Source organism: Coccinella septempunctata, chromosome 3, assembly GCF_907165205.1.
Source record: "Coccinella septempunctata chromosome 3, icCocSept1.1, whole genome shotgun sequence".
NCBI lineage: Eukaryota > Metazoa > Arthropoda > Insecta > Coleoptera > Coccinellidae > Coccinella > Coccinella septempunctata.
In genome coordinates this window covers 36,327,958-36,351,276 of record NC_058191.1, presented here as the reverse complement: position 1 = coordinate 36,351,276, position 23,319 = coordinate 36,327,958, and the positions used below count along the sequence as shown (strand labels likewise).

The window sequence follows — 23,319 nt, the reverse complement described above, 5'->3', positions numbered from 1 at the left end:
AGTATGGACATTCGGCAGCCTGTATCTTTCAAACCGAGCTGAATTGGAAAAAATAGTAAGTAGTTTATGTTGACCTCTAGAATCTATTTTTGATGATTAATATGTAGGATATCTCTGAAAACAAATGGACTCTACTGAAATCAATTAGATTTTTGTATGAAGTGAAGACGTCACTTGTTTTGATGACGAAAACCGAAACTGTCAGTTTACCTTCACCCACCCCTACTGCACAACGAAAAACGTGTCGTGGTTGAAAAATTTAGGTTAGTGAAAATCATAAAAACAGTTTTAAGTTCTATTATGGATTTTTATACACTATCGAAAGGTTACACACAAATAGAATAAAATGGAAATCATTGCATTCCAGATGTTCCTGATTGAAAATAATGGTGAGTACACGAAAAATTGGTATTTTCCTGCTGTCTAGATTCGATGAATTTTCCCAAATATTTCAGAGCGAGGGGGCAATATTTCTCTAAAAATTGTTTTGGAGTCCCGTATTCATACACAGGCAATCGCTTCACCTAATATGTCTTCTCGAACCCATTGAAGCCGAGAGGAATGAGCCTCCAATTTATTCGAACGCATCTCTGGCGAAAATGCTTGGGAAATTTCAAGGAAAACTTGTTTATCCACGCGGCTGCGGCAAGACGGTTTTTCTCCCCTTTTCATGTGAGAATTTCGTGACGAGCGCTGAGTGAAATGTTTCATCAGCCCGAGGAATTTAATCTATCCAGAAAGGTCTCCGGAAAACATGATATAAATCTGTATATAACGATCAAACGTGGAAAGAGTGGGTCTTGATATCTTTATGTGTTAAAAAATAAATGGCAATTTTATGGGGGGAAAGCCTCATTAATTCTCATGAGACGGTCCAGTACTCATTTACCGCTATAATTCACATTTACAGGGAAAATTCTTTATGCAACATTTTCCCCACAGAAGAATGGGAATTTTCTGCGATATGTGTATGAGTATGAATACGTAGATATAAATGCAACCTACGTTTGTTGTAGAGTCCACTATTCCAATTGAAAGAGCAAAATTTATGATTCATATCTTTCATGAACCTGAGAATTCCATAAACAAATTACCTTGAAATTAAGTTGACAGTTATACAGGGTGAGTCTTTGACTCGTACAAATATTTCAACAGTAGATTCTTGAGGTCAAAAGAAACACTTTTTTTCTTTACCATTTCTTCAGGAACGGCTCAGTTTAAAAGATTCAGGCTGTTGAAAAACCATTAAAAAATGATATTTTAGTTCTACCTCACAAACGTTTTCATCGAATGAAGTGGATTTCGGAATATAGTTTTTCATTTAGTTGAGGAATCTTTTTCGAACACAAAATATCACCCACGTCTTCCAGATTCCTCATTATGACCATTACGTATAACAGTTTTAACGTAAGTACGTGATGGAAAAAAGTATTTGAAGTTTCAGTGTTTCGCTTCATTCTATGAAGCATCAAGAGCAGATTAGTAGAAAAAATTGTGGATTTATTCATATTTTTTTTCAAACGAATTCATCTACTTCTTCTGCATACTAATGGTTATAAACTCGTCTTTATAGTAATAAAATGCAGTGTACTTAGGTTTCAATGATTTTACTCCAACATATAGTCTCAAACTTTTACGAAATGAATTATTTACTTATTCACCACATTCCATTAAGAGAATTTTTGATATTTTCTTCCCAGAAACCCTTTCAACAGTTTCTGCACATCTATCGGTACATAATTGTCATGAAAGTCAGAATTCTACGATAAATTGTTAAAAATTAAATATGTCGATACATTTTTGTTATATTTATAATGAGTTTAATGATATAAATTTTAAAAAAAGTTACAGAACCAATAACATTTTTCTTTTTTGTCAGATTTTTGAGATTTATACTTACGATTATATAAAATGATGGACCCCTCGATATTTGAAAGCCATTCGTTGATCTATCATCTGTCTGCAGAGCGAACAGGCCAGCAGAAGCAATAGCCAGCAAAGCTGTAAATGATTAATTGATATTAATTTAGGTCGATAACCATTTCTCCGGAATAATTGTTTCATTATCAATTGGAGTGATGGATTTTGGAGGGAGAATCCTGTGAATTCCGGAAGATTGAATTTCCTATCAACCGGACCGGAATTTGACAGCGAAACGTCAACGAGACGAGGTAAAGCGACAGTTATGTCTCAATAGATATAACAAATGTGAGCAATTTCATACACAGTGTTGCTCAATTGCCAAAAATTTTACCGAATTATTTTATTTTAGTCAATCAAAAAGATTAATTTTCGATTTATTTCTAATGCCATTTATATTTCTGAACTCGACCTTGAAGTGATGCTTCATTAGAAAAGAGGAAGACAATGAACGAAGCAACAGTTACAATTCCAAAACATGAAAATTACTCATTCAAGAAATCTCAATAATTGACTTCATGTATTCCTTTTAGGTTGAAACACACTTTTTGCCCTTAGCTGATATTTTGACAGCCTTGTTTGAACGCTCTGTCTACCAGTTCCTTCTGTCACGTACAGATATAAATATTTTCTCGGTAAACGGTTTCATAAAACAGATTTAATGTACATTGCGCTCTAGAGGAATATCTACACAGTTTCTTATAGTCTACAAAAAATGAAAAATAACTTGAAAACTACCCAAGAAAGCTGGAAGAGGAATACAAGAAATTAAGGTAAAATGATAAATACATCTGAAATTGCTATAAAATACTTGGAGGACAGTAGACCTTGCTTTGAACTTGAAGATCACCTTTGAATAGACATTTAGGTACTTTTCAAGCAGAGGAAGAGCATATTCTTGTACTATGAAACATTGAAAATCTGCAAAGGAAGGGGAAGACTTTACGGAGGAAAAATACTTTTTAAATAAAAATCTAAGTAGGCTCATTCATTGAAAATCATTATTGTGGCAATGTAAAAAGTCGAGAAGTGCGGATCACGTAGGTTGTTCTATTTTTTTTATATGTATTAGGTTAGGTTAGATTACGTTAGTTTAGGCTTTTCGAAGAATTACATCACCATAATCTCAATTTATGTCAATTATGAACATTCTCTTTCATTGCATTTTTTCAAGAAACACAGTATTTGCTATTGAATGCAGATTTCACACATAAATTGTGCAATATAATCCCTAACACGATTTCAGAATGAATACTTAACTGTCCGAATATCCATATAAGTACAACAAAACATTTCAAATCATTCTGATTACACAATAAATTCTATATTTTACCTAGTTCAGTTATGGATTGAGAAATATTTCAACCAGTAAATGTAGGTGGATAAATATTCTTCTTAAATGCATTTTTATACTTCATTCCACAATTCTTGCTTGAAAAATCACACGATTTAGTTGAGTATGTACCTCTCACTACCAAACGCATATAAAATCGACCGACTTCTAGTTCAAGAATTCTAGGACCATTGAAGCCATGGCAATCTATACTTATTCAGTGGCACTAACAACAAGGAAATGATTTTAACTTCTTCCAACTCTCCAAATACTGGAGCTGAACTCCAACGTTGGAAAGCGTTCGACTAAGTTTGAAGAAATCGAATTTATAGCACATTTCCATATCGAACAGTTCCCGACAATTTTGTTCCTGTTGAAAGTCTAGGAAAGTTCGGATATATAAGCTGTGTACCAGAAATAACAGAAGGTTTCAAATTCCTTCGACTGTATTTTAGAGCACAGCTGTGACCCATTTCAATTTCGGTCCCAACTTAGGCTTGATTCTGGAAATTTCATAAACAATTCATCGAAATAACATTGTCGATATCACAAAATTTTGATGAGATTCAAATTAGGGGAATATTTCTTAATAGCTTTTAAGATATTTCAATATAATGGTTTTCTCCTCACAATACAGGTGATTACTGGACTAACGTATATGGGTTCAATTTGTCTGATGTATATTTTATTGTCGCATGTGGAACCTATTACTTTCCGCTATATAATTTCAGCAATTGCTCTCACAAGATGGAATAATCGGACTAACCTAGTTCACTGCTAAATTCTTGGGAGGATAAACATATAAATGAAAGTAAATAAATTCAATTCAGATATGGAACAAAAACGTTAAGTCCAATGAACTAGAAGAGGTTTCCAAACATACGAGAGAACACAACAACTAGCAACCTCAACCCACCTAAAGACGCTACTGTGATAGCGAAACACAAGTCGTGATTAAATAACTTGTTAGTGAAAATCAGCTTCTAGTGAAATCAGCCTATGTACCTACGTTAAGAAAGGAGTTACATGCATAGATTTCAAAATACTCCATTACATTAATTATCATTATCACTTCAACTGATGTTGACTGGTGTGGATACATTGAACACCATTTTTATGGCCCATTACTCCAAGGTTAGGTTTAACATCTTTAATTGTTCCATAAACAATTTCTGTCACAATAGAGTAATAGACGATTCATGATTAAATTCATTCCTGCGCAATTGCTGATGGCAAAGGGAATAGGTAATAATTCCAGATGTATATTCTATAGTCTATGTTATTCAACTGTTTTCCCAATCAGTTGGAGTACTTTCTCATTAAAAACAATGGAAATTGAAAATGATTTCATGTTTGCTTTCCTTGTATATGCATGTTAGCAATCAATTTTTAAGCTGGTGAATAAATTTTGTATTATTTGGAATAAATTCCATAGATAGAATTATTCACAGCATTTTCCGAGCATGGTCGCCAAACAAGAAACATTTTTAATTCGATTCACGAAACCAAAATACGAAAAGGTTTTTTATAACAGAGGTTCATTGTAAAAAAATAGAGTGTTAAAAATTTTACGCTGATCTTCGAATTGAAACCAAAGCAAAAATAAACACCCTCATACATACTTACTAGCAATAAGGGCCATGACAACTTTCGTCACTACTGCGAAAGTATACTTGATGACGACTTTTTCCTTCGAGCTTATCATGGCTAGCTGTAGGACGCTCAGTAAACAGAAAACACCTAGAACGGCGACTCCAATAGATGCCAACAATCCTGCCACCCATACAGTGCCTGAAAAATATATAGTTTAATCTTAATCTGATACAGGATATTGGGAAATGTCTTTATTCATATAATGAAACAAACGGATCTCCTTTTTCCACCGACCTTATAATAATAGCTCTGTTTAACGTAGACGAAATCACCCATTAATGACCCCTTTTAATGGTACATTCCTTGATAATGCATGATCATCATGGGCAATCGAACATACAAGTATTCAGCAGCCATCCCAGTAATTATTTTATTTGTATGTCGCATTAATTTTCGGATAGCTAGGAAACTGAGATGAAACAGAAGATAAATTGTATAGGTTTCATAGAAAAATGATGATCGGGGCTAACCAATATACTACAACTCCAGCTTCCACCGAACTCCACACATTCTTTAAGAAATATCAATGTGATTTATTCAAAATGTCACATATATATCCAATATTCCCTCTATGAACTTTTCGAATTGTTTAATCGGCAGCATAAATATCAACATACCGATATGAACATGGAAAATTAATAAGATGTCTAGGTATCCATGAAAATTTTTTTGCATTCAAAAATCTCTTATTGCAATTCAAAATGAGATCGACTGAAAAATCTTGTTAACAACTCGTTTATCAATTTAGCGATTAATGATCCAGAACAATTCTTGCTCGCTTAGCTCACACGTAGACCTTAATCAATCATTAATCACTGTCGTTAATGAACTAATTGCTGAAATAACCATTCAGTATCCACCCAGAAACTGCTCTTTTCAAATTTGTATATGCTGAATGCTGAATTGAAGGTAGTCTAGTCGTTCGAAGAGTACAATCCTTAGACTATACCCACATATGACTTATCTGAAGATATCAAATACTTTCGGACGAATCTGTACCTGGAACGATTTCATAGAAAACTAATAAAAACGAAAGAATAGAAGCAGGCAAATCCGTAAAGCGAATGTATATGATTCGAAATCAATAAGAACCCAACGACCAAACTTCCGTCCATCACAACAACGAAAGCAATAAAATCATGGATTATTCAGTTTGAACTCCCTCTGCCCTAAACAAATACTTCCTTATGTACGTATTGAAAGATCTCCAACGGATCAATGGCATAGTACAAAGGAATTCGAGCAGTTCAAAGGGCGAAAACTTGGACCCTGAATAGTGTCAGAACAAACAAATTGAAAAGAACATCTTGCGAAGTCAATATCGCGCTCGATGTTGTATTGGAAATGACAGAGAAGTCTTCTTAAATATTTATTGAAACGCTATTTTCGATGCAAGAATATTTTGACAAGAAATCTAATCGATGCTGAAAAGCCCCTTGAGTATACCTACTCTAAGTGTTTTTTTCATGTGAGTGGGTGGGATGTTCAGGATTGTTCGAGAGGTTTTTTAACGTCGTCGAAATTCGCATGCTGAAGAAAAAACATTCGACGAATTGATGTGAAAGGGAATACGGGATACTGTATCATTCGAGATCATTCTCTGGCCGAAATTTAAGGATTTTTTTCAGGATGATTCAAGCCATCTTCAGAGAGATGTACGAGAATGTGTTGATATCTAAAAAGCCTAGACCAGTTCCATGCATAAGAAAAATATTGCGTTACCATAGCAACGAACAAAAACTCATTAGAAGTGTCAGTTTGAAGTATGAGGTCGAAAAAGTGAAAAAGAGTTACGCAATAAATTAAAAGGAAGAAGATGTCCACCGAAATTGTAAAAATCCAAAAATTTGAGTATCGAGTCATCATCAAGTACCTTTATTTAAAAGGGTTAAGAGGTAAGCAGATTTACGAAGATATGCTTAAACTCTTGGTGATCAATAACCTTCGTATGCGACCGTGAGAAATTGGACTGCAAGCTTCAAAAGAGGTAAATTTTCCATTGGAGATGATGACCGATCGGGAAGGCCAGTTTCTGTGTCAGTCCCCGAAAATATCGATGCAGTTCATGACATGATTTTATCAGACCGTCGAATTGGGCTAAAACATATCTGAAGCAAAATGGATCCCCAAATGTTTAAATGTTGACCAAAAGCGTGCCAGGGTAGAAGCATCGCGTTCGATTTGTGCTCGATTTGAAAACAATGTAGACTTCTTGAACAGAATTGTTACTATGGATGAGACTTGGGTACATTCTTACTATCCAGAAACAAAGCAACAATCGATGGAATGGCGACACTCTGGTTCTCCAAGACCTAAGAAGTTTCGTGTCCAAAAATCTGCTGGAAAAGTTCTTGCTTCAGTTTTTTGGGATTGCCTTTAGTAATCATGATTGATTTTTTGGATAAGGGTAGAACAATAACCGGAGATTACCATTCGACCACTCTAAGGAAAGAAATTGAAGAGAAAAGACGTGGAAAGCTATCTAAAGGTGTGTTGTTTTTGCAGGACAACGCTACTGCACACAAATCTCATGTTGCCATGCAAAAAATTCGTGATTTAGGGTTTGAATTACTACACCAGATTTGGCTTCATCCGACTATCATCTCTTTCCTGAACTGAAAAAAGTTTAAAAGGTCGTAAATTTTCTTCCAACGAGGATATTCTCGTATATTGCAATTATGAAGATAAGTATACCTATTTTATATCAACAAACACCTTACTTAATTTCAAATATAAAATTAAACCCTCCCTCCAAAATCACTCCTGGCCACTGAACTGATGATGTTTTTCGCAAAAATCGTTTTAGCAAGAAATTTCAAGAGATCAAATTTTTTCAGTATGATTCAAGCTATATTCAGGGACATGTATTTGAGCAGGGTCTGCTTAAAAATATATATACATATACAATGTATGTAGATACGTGAAAGATCCACACTATTTTTCGACTAAATCTTTTCGCAGCTATTCTCTTACAACTTGTATATGACGATTTTTATAAAAGTTTTAATTTCTCACATTCCTCAGTGATTTTCTGAAATGAATTTTCTATAAGAAGAGACAGGAGGCATTTCAGCTAAATAATTCGTAATATTCACACAATTCATTGATTCTTCTTGTTCATTGCACAGGGTGTTATATGGAAGATTTGATTTTAAGATAACAGGCGTTCGTCAATATTTTGGGGCTTTCTGATCATCGCCTCCAAAGGTAGATTAACCGCTCTTCTTCAACTTTTTCTAAACGCCCGAAGATGCGGTCTACCTGCCAGTCGAGCCGATAAAATTCTCCGAACTGTGAAAAATAGGCAACGAATAACGAAACACTCGGGGAAATGTTTCCTATGCTCCTCAGGGAGACAGGACGTGACTTAATAAGTTTCAATCCCGACAAGAATATATCATCAGTCGGTATTTGATGTTTTCGCGAGAGGGGACACAGATGCTGAATAATATTTACTTTCAGGACATCAAATGAAAGGAAATGAGCGCCAAATTCATTGTGTGGTTTCCGCCATTGCGACAGCCGTGACGCTGAATAAATCCTTTGGGAGTAGTGAGCTTTTCTGGAAAAAAGGTTTTCAGAACCACTTTGCAGTGAAAAATTACGAGTGAGTGCGTTCATTCTACGAGATCCTTTTAATCCTCGCGGAAACGCTGAAGTATGGGAGGATGTCACGAAAATAACGCTCTCGAAAGTTATCGAAAAAAATGCACCACAGAATTGAAAATAATATACGGTTGGGCTATAGTGCGTCCTGCTCTGAATGCAAATCAGATAACAAATTCGATATAAATTTACACAATCCAGCAAGCTTTCTTCATAGTATACCTGGAAAACGTACAGCAGAAACTAAGAATTACGTCTAGACACAAAAAATGCAAATTCAAAATTTCATAGCCCACTTGACCATTAATTGTTTAAAGCAAGTTGTATCACGAAACAAAATCGAATGTTCATCTCAGAATACCTAGTGTTTTTCATATCTCAACTTCTATGGTTCATTTTTGCAAATAAGGGACTAACGTCCAGTTTCGTAATCAAATGTAAAATGACTTTAAGCTTTAAGCTTCTTTTACTGTCATTTTTAGTAGGGTTACAGGAAGCTTTAAAATTAAAGGCACTTTAGGTTTCATTATGAAACCGGCCGTAACTCCCAATTGCAGTAATGTCAATTATTATTTAATGACCCATTCAAATTTCAATCCTCCACTAAACGGCTCATACACTACGTTTAATGGAGGATTAAAATTTAAATTGACGTTCCTGCAACTGATTGCGAAACTCTTATACACTGTTGTGTATAATGTTCATCTCTGAATACCTAGTGTTTTTTATATCTCAACTTCTATGGTTAATTTTTGCAAATAAGGGACTAACGTCCAGTTTCATAATCAAATTTGAAATCACTTCAAGCTTAAAGCTTCCTTTACTGTTATTTTAGTAGGGTTAGAGAAAGCTTTAAAATTAAAGGCACTTTAGGTTTCATAATGAAACCGGCCGTAACTCCCAATTGCAGTAATGTCAATTATAATTTAATGACCCATTCAAATTTCAATCCTCCACTAAACAGCTCATACACCACGTTTAATGGAGGATTAAAATTTAAATCAGCAACTGATTGCGAAACTCTTATACACTGTTAATTTTTTTTTTTAGTTCGATTAGTAAGTCAATAAATTCCTGTACAAATATTTCAACAGTATATTCTTGAGGTCAAAAGAAATAGTGTTTTCTTTTATCTTTTTTTCCAAATCGGCTAGGTTTAAAAGATACAGGTTGTTGAAAAACCATAAAAATGTTCTTTTTAGACCTCACAAAAATTGTTTCATCGAATTGAATGAATTTCGGAATATAGTTTTTCATTTATTTGATTAATCTTTTTCGAAAACAAGATAACCCACGTCTTTCAGTATTCTCATTATGACCATCACGTACCATAAAAATACCAAAAATTCAAAGAACCCAACTCTGGAAACTGAGTTGGATGCCATCTAATGAACATTTTATAAAATAAAAGTATTCTTCATATTTTCTCGTATAATGGGACGTTTTCGAGTAATTTGATATTGGGTACTCTGTTGAACAGATCAACAGATTTGTAGAGTCACAGATTTAGCAAGTTCTTCTCAAGGTATTTTGTTTTACCAGGAGTGGCATAGCTCATTATGAAAACTTAGAAATGGTATAGGAAAAAAGTGTTTCTTTTGACCTCAAGAATCTACTATAAATATATTCGTACCAGTCAAAGACTCACCGTGTAGATGCTGTTGTTACATTTACGCGTCTATTTGAACTGCGTTTCCAGATATTATACAACTCCAGCAATCCAATGCAATGTTGTCCCACCCGGTGCAATTGATTTCCACATTGCGGTCGTTTTCAAATTTGCATGTTATTTTGAATGGCAATATCTCGTGAACGGAAATTGCAGTGGAGCTGATATTTGTCATATTTGTATCTAGTTAGGTAACAATGAAACCGGGAAATTCCATTCGATATCCAGGATCGTACTTCAGAAGTTGAATATTCGAAGTCTTACTTAGTTCTTATGACCATTAGTCCCAATAAATATTAGTTTTTGCCACCAATTGTTGGAATGATTGAGCAATAATTCAATTGGTTCATATGAATAAAATTGAAAGAGTGATGTGGAAATTAATTTATAATTCGGGAAAAATTCTTGAACACAAAAGGATATAAATAATGTAAAAATTATTTATATAATACAATTTATAATTGTAAAACGCCGAATGTCAATCAATTCATTCAAACTACTTTGACTAATATTCTCCATATTCATTTCAAGCGAACTTCTTCATTTTCTTTATCATTTATCCCCATCGAACCTAATGGAATTCAACTCTTTCCTCGTTTATATCGCTATGACCATAGACATAGAGACATGGACTGTGCCTTCCCTTTATATCTATGCATGAAATACGGTCAAAAAAAGTGACAGAGAGAAAAACACGTCGGGAATGCAGTTGTCTTTTTCTAGAATTTTGATTGGTCTATACTCACCTCTATGTGAACAAAAAAGAGAAAGGTAATGTCCCGACGAGCTTTTCTCTCTTTCTAATAAATAGCCAATTTCATGCTGGCATTGCTCAGTCCATGTCTCTATGTCTATGGCTATGACGAACAAAAGTGTCAGTGCTACAACTTCCGCTTATTTGTCAGATATTTCCAACTGTAAAATTGAAATTTTCCCCTAGTATCAGGAACTTTTGGACATATACATTCGATTTGACAGTTAGAAAACGACTGATTACAAATTGATATACCTCATTGGATAGTTTCTGAACTTGCTAAAATAACTGGTTTCGCCTCCCAATCGAGACCGATACCTACTCAGTAATTCTGCCAGTTTAACGAAGTTATAATTGGAGTTTTACCCTGAAATAGAATTCAACCTGAACCAATTTCTCCTGAAAATCTTGTCCTCCAGCATTTTATCATTGCATCACAATGTACGATAATTCACTGGTTATTTTTGAGGAGTAACTGTAAACTATTCAATATTTCATTCTTGAAAAGGAAACATAAATTTCACTACACAGCTCCGATGAAAATCTAAAGAGATGTAGGAATATATTATTCAAGTACCTAAGTGCTGTGAACTTATTTAAATAACACTCTCATACGCTTGATAAAATAGGGAAGAATAGAGAAGTTTTTCTTACCTTTTGGTCTGAATTTAGAGACATTGGTCCCGCATCTCTCTCTATTGTACATCAATATTTTACAGGTCTTCCATGGTCCAAAATAACCATTGTCTTCTCCACCACTTCCTGGAAAAAAAAATAGGTATTAACTATCTTATTAGGTTTCTGATGAACATTTAAGGAGCCAGCATGATAGACAATCAGTCGCTCTATACATAGGTTGATTCAAGTTGATTGTGTCGAGAATCGCAATATTTCAAAAGTTAATAAAGTGAATCATTTCAAAACAAGGCATAATATTTGAATATAGAAAACGCTTTTGCTCTAGAAATTACATACACTTCATCAGAAGTGAGAATTAGGTAGTTCAAGATACTAATTCTCGAGAAATCTGGTACCTGGTACCTGATAAAAGATTCGTCTGACAACTGGTAGATAGCTTCTAACGTAGAACTGTTTTCTGACACAGAAAGACCATGATAAATTTTTGAAGAAATTATCAAAATATTCCTCAATGAACAGAATATTCAAAATCAATCAGTACCTACTGATTTGATTATGTTATGAAATGACTTGAGAATAATAGAAAAACAATGATTTTCAGGCTTTCGATTATTTTATCCTAAGATCCGTTTATACCTTATACCTGGAATGTTTGTGAAATATCACAATGCTAAAATTCTTGGTACTGTGAAAATATATATCAAGTAAAAACAATAAATTGTTTGTGAAAGTAGAAGTGTTTGAACACCTATCGAATGCTACAATGGTGAAAGTAGCATTACCTGTTGAGACAGATTATACCGTTCAGTAAATTGACTACTATTTTCATCCTTTCGGATAACTTGATGTAAGCTAGGTACTATTTTGGTAACGGCATCTAACGGTTGAGAAATTCAAGCCTTCTTCGATGTTCAAGTTCAAGGATGCATTGCACCTATTCTTCGGTACAACCGCTGGAACTCAATTTCCTTGTATTTCGTAGAGTTATTTAGGAAGTTGTTTGAACAAGATGAGAGATCTTAATCACTTCTCTGGGAAAAAAATCCCTTCAAACAAAAATGCGTTCTCTCATATTATACCGCCGTTCGGCTGGTTATAAGTTTATAACCTAGAAAGGGATCAATAAGGATTCATTTATACCAAAAAAATTTCCCTATCTTGACATTCCCAGTAATCAAGAAAGAAATCTAGCAATGACTAATTGGACCAAGTGACTAAGAATCATTCGTGCTAGTGTTTCCACTTCCTCCATTAAATGGAATAAAATTCACATGATTACAAGCTATCCATTGTATTACCATATTTTAATGCCTGCTCGAGGTAAAACACAAAACTGGTTTCATTCATGCGATTTTCAGGCTATTCAGAAATATCCCACACTCACACTGATTAAAATGCAGCTAATAATACGCAGATACCGTTCAATTTGTTCCCACTGTTTCACACAGAAAGAGTAAAAAGTCCAGCACAAAACTTCTTCATTTCAATATTTTAGGGGTGAGCAATGTTTTTGAAATTTTATCGAAAACATGACTTGTTCACAGGGTATTAACGGAAGGAGATTGTATGTTGGTTTTTTCACAGGCTATAATAAGCATCTCGAATAATTTATCAGCTATATGTTACTACCTCGGTTACTACCCTTCAAAGAAGGCATGTCTTCGATAACACTTCAAAAACAATAACACTCCTCTGTAAACTCGAATCCATTTTACTAAGAAGGAAGTGAATAGGTACTGAGGGTTTTTTTTTATTGACTCTGTATTCCGCAACATGTTTATATTTTAGGAGATAATAAATATCCTGAAAATTTGACAATTTACGTTTCGTAATAAACGTAAACGTACAGCCTAAGACCGTAAAACCGATGAAGAATTCTGAAATTCCTCATTATTATTTCATTACCTTCAACGTCTCTAAGGTACAGTCTTTAAACTCCATCTGATCATCAAGTTTTTCGTATATTCAAGAGTGTAATGAAGCACTGAAAGTATTCGATTTTTTTGTCAAGTACCCTGGAATTCCTTATGAAACAGGAAGGAAACGATGTTGTTAATACGTACAAGATTTAATCTACGTGATATTACTCTACTTTTTCTTCTCAAACCCTCCTCTCTGCCCTTTCTTATATTCGTATTCCATTCGGTTGCTGTTGCTATTGTTGAAACGAAGTGGTGTGGTTATTCTGTTTCGTGGCCAACGGACCTCAAGAGGGAAACGTAGAGAAATAATGGTATGGAATATGGATCCATTGTTATGAAAAAAAAAACATTGAAGCTCGTGCTGACAGTGAAGGCAGCGAAACAGGTCTAATATTAAAGTTGGCTCGAGGTGTCGGTCCTTTTGGAATACTCAATGCACAGTATTCATTACCGCTACATTGTCTCGAAGTAATGGGGTAGAATTATTCTTTTGTTACGTTAGACTGGTTGCCCACCACTTCAGCGTTGGCTTGCAGGGTTTCTCTCGTACTGGTCTAGCGGTTTTCGAATGGAAACAGGAAAACATGCATGCAAACTTTAAAAAAAGTAGACATGAAGAATATTTTTCACAATAATCAACCTGTGGAATGAAGGAACAAAAAAAATCTTCCCATGGGTTTATGAATTTGATTGATTCTGAATATTTCCTTCAGGAGCCATCTTCAGGGAGATGTACTAGGATATATTGAAAAACTCTTAGCCTACTATAGAACCAAACAAAATTTCAATATCAAAATATTTTATTACTCAACATATTCTCCTCTTAATTGGATACATTTATTACAGCAAACCTACAACGTCTTTAGACCTTTAAAAAAAAATGTTTCTTCTTGCTCTGCAAACTAGACCCCCACAGCTTTTATTACCTTCTCGTTGGAAGAAAATTTACCTTTTAAACTTTTTTTCAGTTGAGGAAAGAGATGATAGTCGGATGGAGCCAAATCTGGCGAATAAGGGGGGTTTCTGGTAATTCAAACCCTAAATCACGAATTTTTTGCATGGCAGTATGAGATTTGTGTGCAGGGGCATTGTCCTGCAAAAACAAAACACCTTTGGATAGCTTTCCGCGTCTTTTCTCTTCAATTATTTTCCGTAGACTGGTCAGTTATGTCGAATAGTAATCTCCGGTTATTTTTCTATACTTATCCAAAAAAATCAATCATGATTACTCCATGGCAATCCCAAAAAACTGAAGCAAGAACTTTTCCAGCAGATTTTTGGACACGAAACTTCTTAGGTCATGGAGAACCAGAGTGTCGCCATTCCATCGATTGTTGCTTCGTTTCTGGATCGTAGAAATGTACCCAAGTCTCATCCATAATAACAATTCTGTTCAAGAAGTCTACATCGTTTTCAAATCGAGCACAGATCGAATGCGATGCTTCTATCCTTGCACGCTTTTGGTCAACATTCAAACATTTGGGGATCCATTTTGCAGTAATTTTTCTCATGTCCAAATTGACGTGAACTAAGTATATGATGAAGGCGTTCGTATGAAATATTCAGTGCTTCAGATATCCGTTTCAGCCCAATTCGACGGTCTGATAAAATCATGTCATGAGCTGCATCAATATTTTCGGGGACTGACATAGAAACTGGCCTTCTCGATCGATCATCATCTTCAATGGAAAATCTACCTCTTTTGAAGCTTGCAGTCCAATTTTTCACGGTCGCATACGAAAGATATTGATCACCAAGGGTATTAAGCATATCTTCACAAATCTGCTTACCTCTAAACCCTTTAAAATACAGGTACTTGCTGATGGCTCGATACATACTACAATTTTTCGATTCTTATAATTTCAGTGGACATCTTCTTTCTTTTGATTTATTGCGTAACTCTGGTTTACTTTTTTGACCTCAAACTTCACACTGACACTTCTTATGAGTTGTTGTTCGTTGCTATGGTAACGCAATATTTTTTTATGCATGGAAATGGTCTAGGCTAACTAGATATCAATACATCCTCGTACCTGAGCAAAAAAATATATGAAAGACAGTCACTATTTTTTTGCAAGGAATCACGCCTAAAACTTTCTCGCAGCCATTCATTCCCGCCTTGTATATCTTTTTAACCATCTGAAGTATGTTTTAACCCATTCTTGATTATTCCAACGAGGTGATAAACCGCAGTATTATCATGCGGAAGAATAAAATCGAATATAATTGAAGCCTACTCATTTTATCAGAACAATTCACCACCCAGGTATGCAGACCATCCCACTGCAACTAATAGGTATGAAGATAATGACAACAATGTGATCATTCACCTGGAAAGCTCATAGACCCTGCCTACGTCTATGATGATAACGATAACTATCTGTATGTCGACTAAAGAGCGAGAACTAGACGAAGAGAGCTGCAGGTTATTGACCAACGTGGATTCCACACACCTGTTCCTTCTATTTGCTGGCACCCAAATTTGTAGCAACAGATGCATCAGCTGTTTTTTATTTATTAATAGGCCATGTGCTCGAGGAGGAAGTGCGTCCACTGGATTTGAACAGGTAGACACGGCGTTTCCGTTAGTGACCTTCGTATCATTTTCGGAAGGGGGATGGGGATGAGGTATTCTGTCGAAAAATGCACAACCCAGTACAATGCCGTATAAAGCAAATGGTAGCGTAGTTTAGGTGCTTTCGGTTTCAGCGAAAAAAATCATAATTTCGATTTTTATTGGAACACCTTGTATATTTTGATAGAAATTGTGATTTTTAATTTATTTATACTAAGTGATGTGAAAGTGTGAGAGAGAGAGAGATATAATCATTTAAGATTCGTTTCAACTAATAAATAAAGGTCTTCTTCAATTTCTTGCTAAAAGTAACGGTTTTTGGAAAAATTCGGGATTTACTTGAACATGTCAGAATAAATGGAGATTCCTTGGACCCTGTAGAGCACCTCTACCAAAAATACGACCTGTGTATTCTCCTTAGAGAATTGTCTAGGACTGGTCAGAATGTTAAAAAAAAAAGATTCAGATATATGTAGTTAAATGCATGTTGAAAATATACATTCTCTTGATCTAACAAACTTGCAAAAAAAACGTCACGTGTACATTTTCCAGCGCTGGGGCTTTTTTCTTATTTTGAAGCTAAAATGATTCAGGAAAAACGGAAAAAATATAATCTGACAGTTTCAGTGAGCCGAAACAATAAAAATTGACCATGAAGGTCAAAAAAATGAATTTTTTTGGATTATATCCTCTCCTGGGCTTCAAATCGTTTTCCCATTCTTCATAAGAGTTGAAGAGCATAACATTTTCTACAAGTTTTGTAAGAAGAAATATTTTCTACCTCTAAAAGTCTTTTAGATATATGGCGATGAATGCACATTAGACTGGGATTCCACATTGACCCTGCCCTTTTGCATGTATGGCTAATCTTCTCGCCCTCATCACCCTCTAGCTCAAAAACTGCTCAAGTGTATGTAAAATTGCTTCAGACAAAAGTTGTAGAGAATTTTATTATCTACCACTTTCATAATGAATACAAAAATGATCAGAGGTACAGGAAGAAAGATATTTAATAAAATTTCATTGTTATCATCTTCAAACTGTCAGATTAAGAAGACCCCATTGATTAGTGTCAGATTAATGGGTCAACACGTCTGCAAAACCGATCTGAATTGTCAGTGTCTTCAGAAGTAGATTCTTTTGGGTCCAATTAATATACTTTAATATATTTCTACCCCACAAGATTTTTTTTACATCTTTGAAAACTTGCAGAAGCTTTCTCTACCGCTGAAAGTGCATACATCATAGAACATTTCTTTCCTTCTACCATCTTATATTCACAATACACTAGGTCTTCATATCACGACGCTTGAGAATATCTCGATTTAGCATCATGGGCTTCCCAACTACTGGTAGGAGGATATCATGCTGACATTATAGGGGAACACCACCAAATATTTTTTTTAACACTTTCTCGCTTCTATGTTTGCATTTCTGATGTTCTAGGGACAAAGAATCAAATATTTTCACAAGTATTCATTTCACATCCTGTATAAAACACTATTTTTTAATTGAGGGATAAAACATGTCCATCCACCCATCCATGAACAATAAAATCGGATTCATTCGATCAATTCCATATTTCAAATATATGAATTCAAAATCAGTGGAAATTCTTTCCCTCTGATGAATTGTCGTAAAATTACAAAGTTATCACATGTTTCAAACCAGGGTGATAAAAGCTGATGCCAGCATAACTTGATATTCTTTTTGGCGAGCCTTTTAGCCCCATCCAAATCCCCCACATTGTTTCGCGTGAAACCACTGAGTTTCATTTTATTCAACGAAAAAGGGGACTAAATTGCCCTGAAGAACAGGCATAAAAGTTTTGATGTATATCAGCAGCTCCGAGGTTTGATATCCGGACATAGGGGTGTTTTATGCTTTTACGCACAAATTACGTAAGTACAACACTAAAAATAACAAGATGTTTCGTGGGTTACAGTTTATAGGGGTGAAACCAATGGAATATATTAGAACGGTCAGATTTTTCAATGTTAAACGAGTTGGAATTTCGCATTGGAGGTAATGATGCTGCAAGAATATCCATCATTTTCGTTGATAACATGGGACAACTTAATGCTCTTTCTGGATAAATATTAAACAACTTATTCTGGAGGTTTCATATCCACTGAATCTAAACATCATCAAACTTCCAACAAGGGATGAAAGCTAGAAAACTTGCATCGGGTTCATCAAGATTTTCATAACAGGAAAGGAAAGCTGTATGAATAAATCTCATGAAGTTTGGAGCCGAATGTTGTCAAAGAATCTCACTCCTGCATTTTTGTTGCGATGTTATTATTCCCCCAATGTCTAGTTTCTATGGAAATCCCCTAAAAGGTAGAAAATTAAATATTTTCAGATTAGAGAAAAACTCTTATAGCAGCAGTATTCACATCTGCCATAATATCAAACTTTTATTAACATTTCAATTTCCTGAACTTAGTAGAATATAATAAGTTTCAGTATGAGTGAAAAAACCAATCATATGGATAGATATCTATGCATGGAATCCATATACTACTTGATTTGATCTTCAGTCAGACCATTATTAATGGGTTCTGTTCTATATTTTCTCATAAACTAAAACTGTGCCTACCATTTTCTGAATAATTTGTCGTGGATAACATTGATGAATTAAGAAAAGAAAATGAAAGGACTCCACAAAAGCAAGTCATAAGATAAAAAAAGATGAGTTGCCGAAAAAACAATATTTGCCTGATTAACTTTGATCTGACTCATCCATTATTCAGATTCTCAATAATATTATTAATAAGACCCTTGCAGGTATGCAAGTTCCACATAATCCTTGATAAAACCATAAAATCCGTTCATACAGTAGCTATCTTCAGTTGAGTCACGCAATACATATCATACAATTAGGTATATGTGATTATATTGTTTCATTTAAAACCCCAAGTCTAATTTACGATCCGAGTTCAAGCTAGAGTAGTCCACCTTGAAATAGGCAGGTAGGTCAACTGTTAATTCCTTTCCATTGCAGCAGAAATGAAGTTTCGTATCGCTTACATGGAAGCATCGGGAGATTTTAACACTGTCGATGATTAAAGAGAATAAAAATGACATCAATTGAATACAAGTTACACTTATCCACAATTTATAATGCTGGATGAAATATAGCATCGAAAATTAGAGTACCTATTCAAATTGTTTCCCTTTAATGATAATATAGTGCAGTCCAATTGCACAGGGCTTCACAGAAATCTGAAAGAACACGTAGAAATCCTAAAATATAGTGTTCTCTGAATTAAGAGACCCCTGCATAGGGGGAAACTAACTGAAATGAATCGCCACCAGTGTTGCAAGGACATTTCTACCCTATTCAGGCAAATAAGAATTTATCTCTTCAGCGTACGATTTTTTTATAACAAGACTAAACGAGAGAATTGATTGATGTGACATCGCTTATTCTCCGGTAGAATACTGATTCCACGCTCTGCGAAAAATTGCGGTATTTTTTGTAATGAATGCAGATGTTCTACATGCTTGTTAGCGGGAAGCTGGAGGAAGCAAAGGATGTGGAGTACAGGAAAGATTGTCGTGAGCTGCTTGAACGTGGAACTGAATATAAATATGTTGTGGTTCACATGTTGATCTATCTGCAAAGGGTGAATCTTTTTGTTTCGATAAAAATTTCAGTAAGTTTTGGTGAGAAAAGAATTTTGTCGTCGGCGAAAACTGCATGATATTACTCAATTCTTTATTGATATCGTGAATTTGAAGACGTGTGGTTTCGTTTCATGAGAAAAAACAGTAATGATTTCCACAGAAATGTAAGAAAGAAGAACTAGAAAGACTCCGATAGAAATACAAGAGACAGGAGTGTGTTTCACAACTTTCCACTGCGATAGAAGAAGAATATCTGATTCCTGTGTGATTAGGTCTTTTGTGAGAGGGACAAAAAATACCAAATGTGGAATGAGCAGTTAACCGATGTCTATTGACTTTGAACTCTTTCATCAGTAAAATCTATGAATATTGAATACTAGAAAGAATTCCAGCGATGAATCCCAAAACATTTGTCTCTTTTATATCAACTCAGAAAAGCCTCAGAAGCTTGACTATACTGCATTCACATTTATTTTAGCAGTCGGTTGGCCATGAAATAATTTTCTCAAGTATTTGTAACTAGAACGGAGTAAGGTTGGCACTCATGAAATGTCGTTAATGTCGTTAATGTCATAACGCCGTTGCCACAACTTATATCAATTAATATTACAAAAATGCCGAAAGAAATTGAAAAAAGAGACAGGGTTTCAGGAAGTGCTATTTTGAATTCAGGTCCGCTCATTCAAATAGTTATACCGTGATATTCTAAAATCCACAATACGTCAGACGGTAGCGAACATATTCATTTTGAGAGAATTTACATAATGTTTCATCTGAATCTAAACGACTTATATTTCAGCTGAATATTTCCACAATCAGAAAAATTGTAAATGAAGAGAAGAGAGAAGAATTTCCTTCTCTTGGAGACCCAAAAAAGTGGTGGCATTTGAGAATTTTACGTTTGAGTGAATTAATGAGGAAAGTTTACTACAGGATTAGTGTCATAGTAGAATAAGTTACCGAAAATTGATTTTTCCATTTTCATTTGAATTGTCCTATCCATTGTGAATGTCTTGAGGTACCAATAAATAACTAATTATTATTATCATATCAATGTATTAAGATGAACAGCCACAAATACGCGCCAGTTGTCCTGCTAATTGTTTATTTATGAGAAATTTTTTTCTTCAAAGTTGAAGTTCATCTTGATTGAAGCTTCCTAAATTCCTTTTACTTATATTGATACAAGATGATTTAAGTTGAAGAATTGGTAATTATTATTAATGGAATTCAACAGTCTTGTAATTATCTGTTAATTTCTTCGGGAGATACCCATTCCCAACCTCTGCAAGTGCAACATATGCATTTCATCTTCGGGTTAATATTTTTGAAATCTACAACTGATGTAACGTATTCAAACTCTAGCCAAAGAAGATAACGAACATTAACTCTCCTCAAGCTAGTGCATATTATGATATTATACTGATCTCTTGTATTTTCCATGCAAATAACTGGATTTGGTATGCCTTCAATCAGTTTGTATAAACTTCAATTATGTTCGTCACATATTTTCCGAAGAGATTCGACATTGTGATAAAATACGTAATAACAGAAACTTTTACGTAGAACGGGCAACATAGCGTTGATTTAAAACCCAAAAATGTTTTGACAAGCGTCATAACCCCACACTTTCGTACTATACAGAGTGAAATATGTCAAATTTCCATGGCCAACCAACTGCTAAAATAAAAGTTAATGGAGTATATGTACCTTGTATCTTGAAGTCATATGTAACATAAGTGAAGTGCCAAAGCTAAATGAGTTGGAAATAAACATATTTCTGAGAGAATAAATTCATCGTCGTAATGAATGGATGCATTCAAATCGATGAGAATATTCACCGGAATAAAAAAGCGACAATTGTTTTTTATTTTGTTATCTCAGAAAAGTTTCAACCCAAATAAAACGCGTCAAACGCTTTCATTTAAGTTGTCGGATAGAATGAGAGTTGTGAGCTGTTCAATAAAAAAGTCACGTAGTATTGATGCCCGACAATCCATAAAATTGGTGACATTCCATCAGTTACACCCTCAATTCATATTACGTAATTCTTTTCAGCGTTTTGTTTCCCATCGTTGATGGAAACGTGTTCGAACTACGTGAATTGGTCCGTACCATTGCTCTTTCAGGATTAATTTGTCCGTATGGAGCAATCAAGCATTATCAATCACAATATATTGAAATGCTCCTCTTTCCGCATGGCCACACTGGTTGCATAACTCCCTTTTGAAAAACTGGGGCATGTCAAATGGTGTAGCTCCTTTTTCATGACAAACAGTTCGTGTCATCTCTCATGGAGAAAATGAGGGAGTGTAAGGAGGGTGTTTGCGAACCCCTACAGAATTATAGGGCGAGATTTTTCTTTGTTTTGGCAGCATTGCTGTCACAAGGAGAATTTTAAGATACTCTTTATCTTCAATTAGCACTTTCTTCTGTTCAGCTGCAGCATTTCAAGTATGGATGGACATCTTTCTGTGATGGTCAGAACTCTATTTGACTCGCTTACATGCTTTACTCGTAAACTTATGTCTCATCACTAGTTGCAGAAAGTTTTATGAATGTGGAGTCTGGCATGTCTTCAGCAACTTTTACTAGAACTTCTTGCTTCTCGAAACTGATCGAGAGGCTATGCTTTTCATGCTCAAACAATCGTTTGAAATGGTAGGAATTCACAAGAAACAGAAATTTCATCTTCATGCATTCATACGCAATTTCTTCAACTCAAATGATTACAACTTCAGATGAAGTTGTTGATGGTCAGCCTGAGGAAGACAAATCATCCATCACATCTCAACAACTTATTGAACTGTAGCATTAAGTCATACGAATTTTGAAAGCCTCAAGCAACATCATCTCTGGCGCTCATTTGCTAACCTTGGTGCTCATTTGCTAACTTGTTCAGAGCGTAATTTTGAACGAAAAATCATCTTCATCTATCAGGCGCAGTTTTTGGACGAATGACTATGTTAACAAGCTAGTATATGGGTCAACACCGATCCCCATGTGGTTCACCAGTTGAGAATACCCTGTCAGAAAGAGAATTCTGAACCATTGGCATCATTGGGTTGTACTTGTTTGAAAAAGGTTGATGCGGACATCATCATCATCATTGCTGTATCCCGTTACCGAGAATACATCTACAAAAAGACTCAAAAACAAAACTATCGATGCGATAAAACTTATATTTCTTAGGGCTACTTGCGACTTTGTGCTCTCCTGTGACTGAAGAGACCCAGCCGCGACCTACAAATCCCTCCACACCCCGGGCATGGATAGTCATCAACCAGATTTGGCCGCCGCTTATTCTTCTCGAGTCTCCATTATAACTGTGGACCAAAGACCTCCACTGTGATCTGTCTAACGCTAGTTGTTCCCAGTTATGATTGGCATTAACGGATTTTAGGGATTGATGCAGTATATCCTTAAACTGCTTATACTGGCCTCCTGGTTTCCGAGCTCCCTGTGTGAATTCGCCATACAGAGCTATTTTGGGGAGTGTTGTGTCTTGCATTCTCAGAATGTGGCCGCTCCATCTGAGTCGGGCCCTCGTTACTTGAGTCTCAATTGTTATACAACTGGCGCGCTGCAAGACTTCTGCGTATGAAACTTTGTGGA

General features: G+C 35.1%; 1 protein-coding gene across 3 annotated transcripts in view; it reads right to left on the bottom strand.

The window, feature by feature from the left end:
• LOC123309173 overlaps positions 1-23,319 on the bottom strand; it is a 41,777-nt gene that overhangs the window by 5,916 nt on the left and 12,542 nt on the right. Inside the window, exons 1-4 of one of the 3 annotated variants that reach the window (XM_044892141.1) lie at positions 12,873-13,022; positions 11,590-11,697; positions 4,880-5,044; positions 1,901-2,001 (exon numbers count right to left, since the gene is read on the bottom strand). In XM_044892141.1, coding sequence (XP_044748076.1) covers positions 1,901-2,001; positions 4,880-5,044; positions 11,590-11,697; positions 12,873-12,921 — 423 coding nt within the window. In that variant the 5' untranslated portion in view covers positions 12,922-13,022. Of the gene's footprint in view, positions 1-1,900; positions 2,002-4,879; positions 5,045-11,589; positions 11,698-12,356; positions 12,381-12,872; positions 13,023-23,319 lie in introns of those variants that run through there. The other 2 variants (XM_044892142.1, XM_044892140.1) reach the window with 2 other exon arrangements.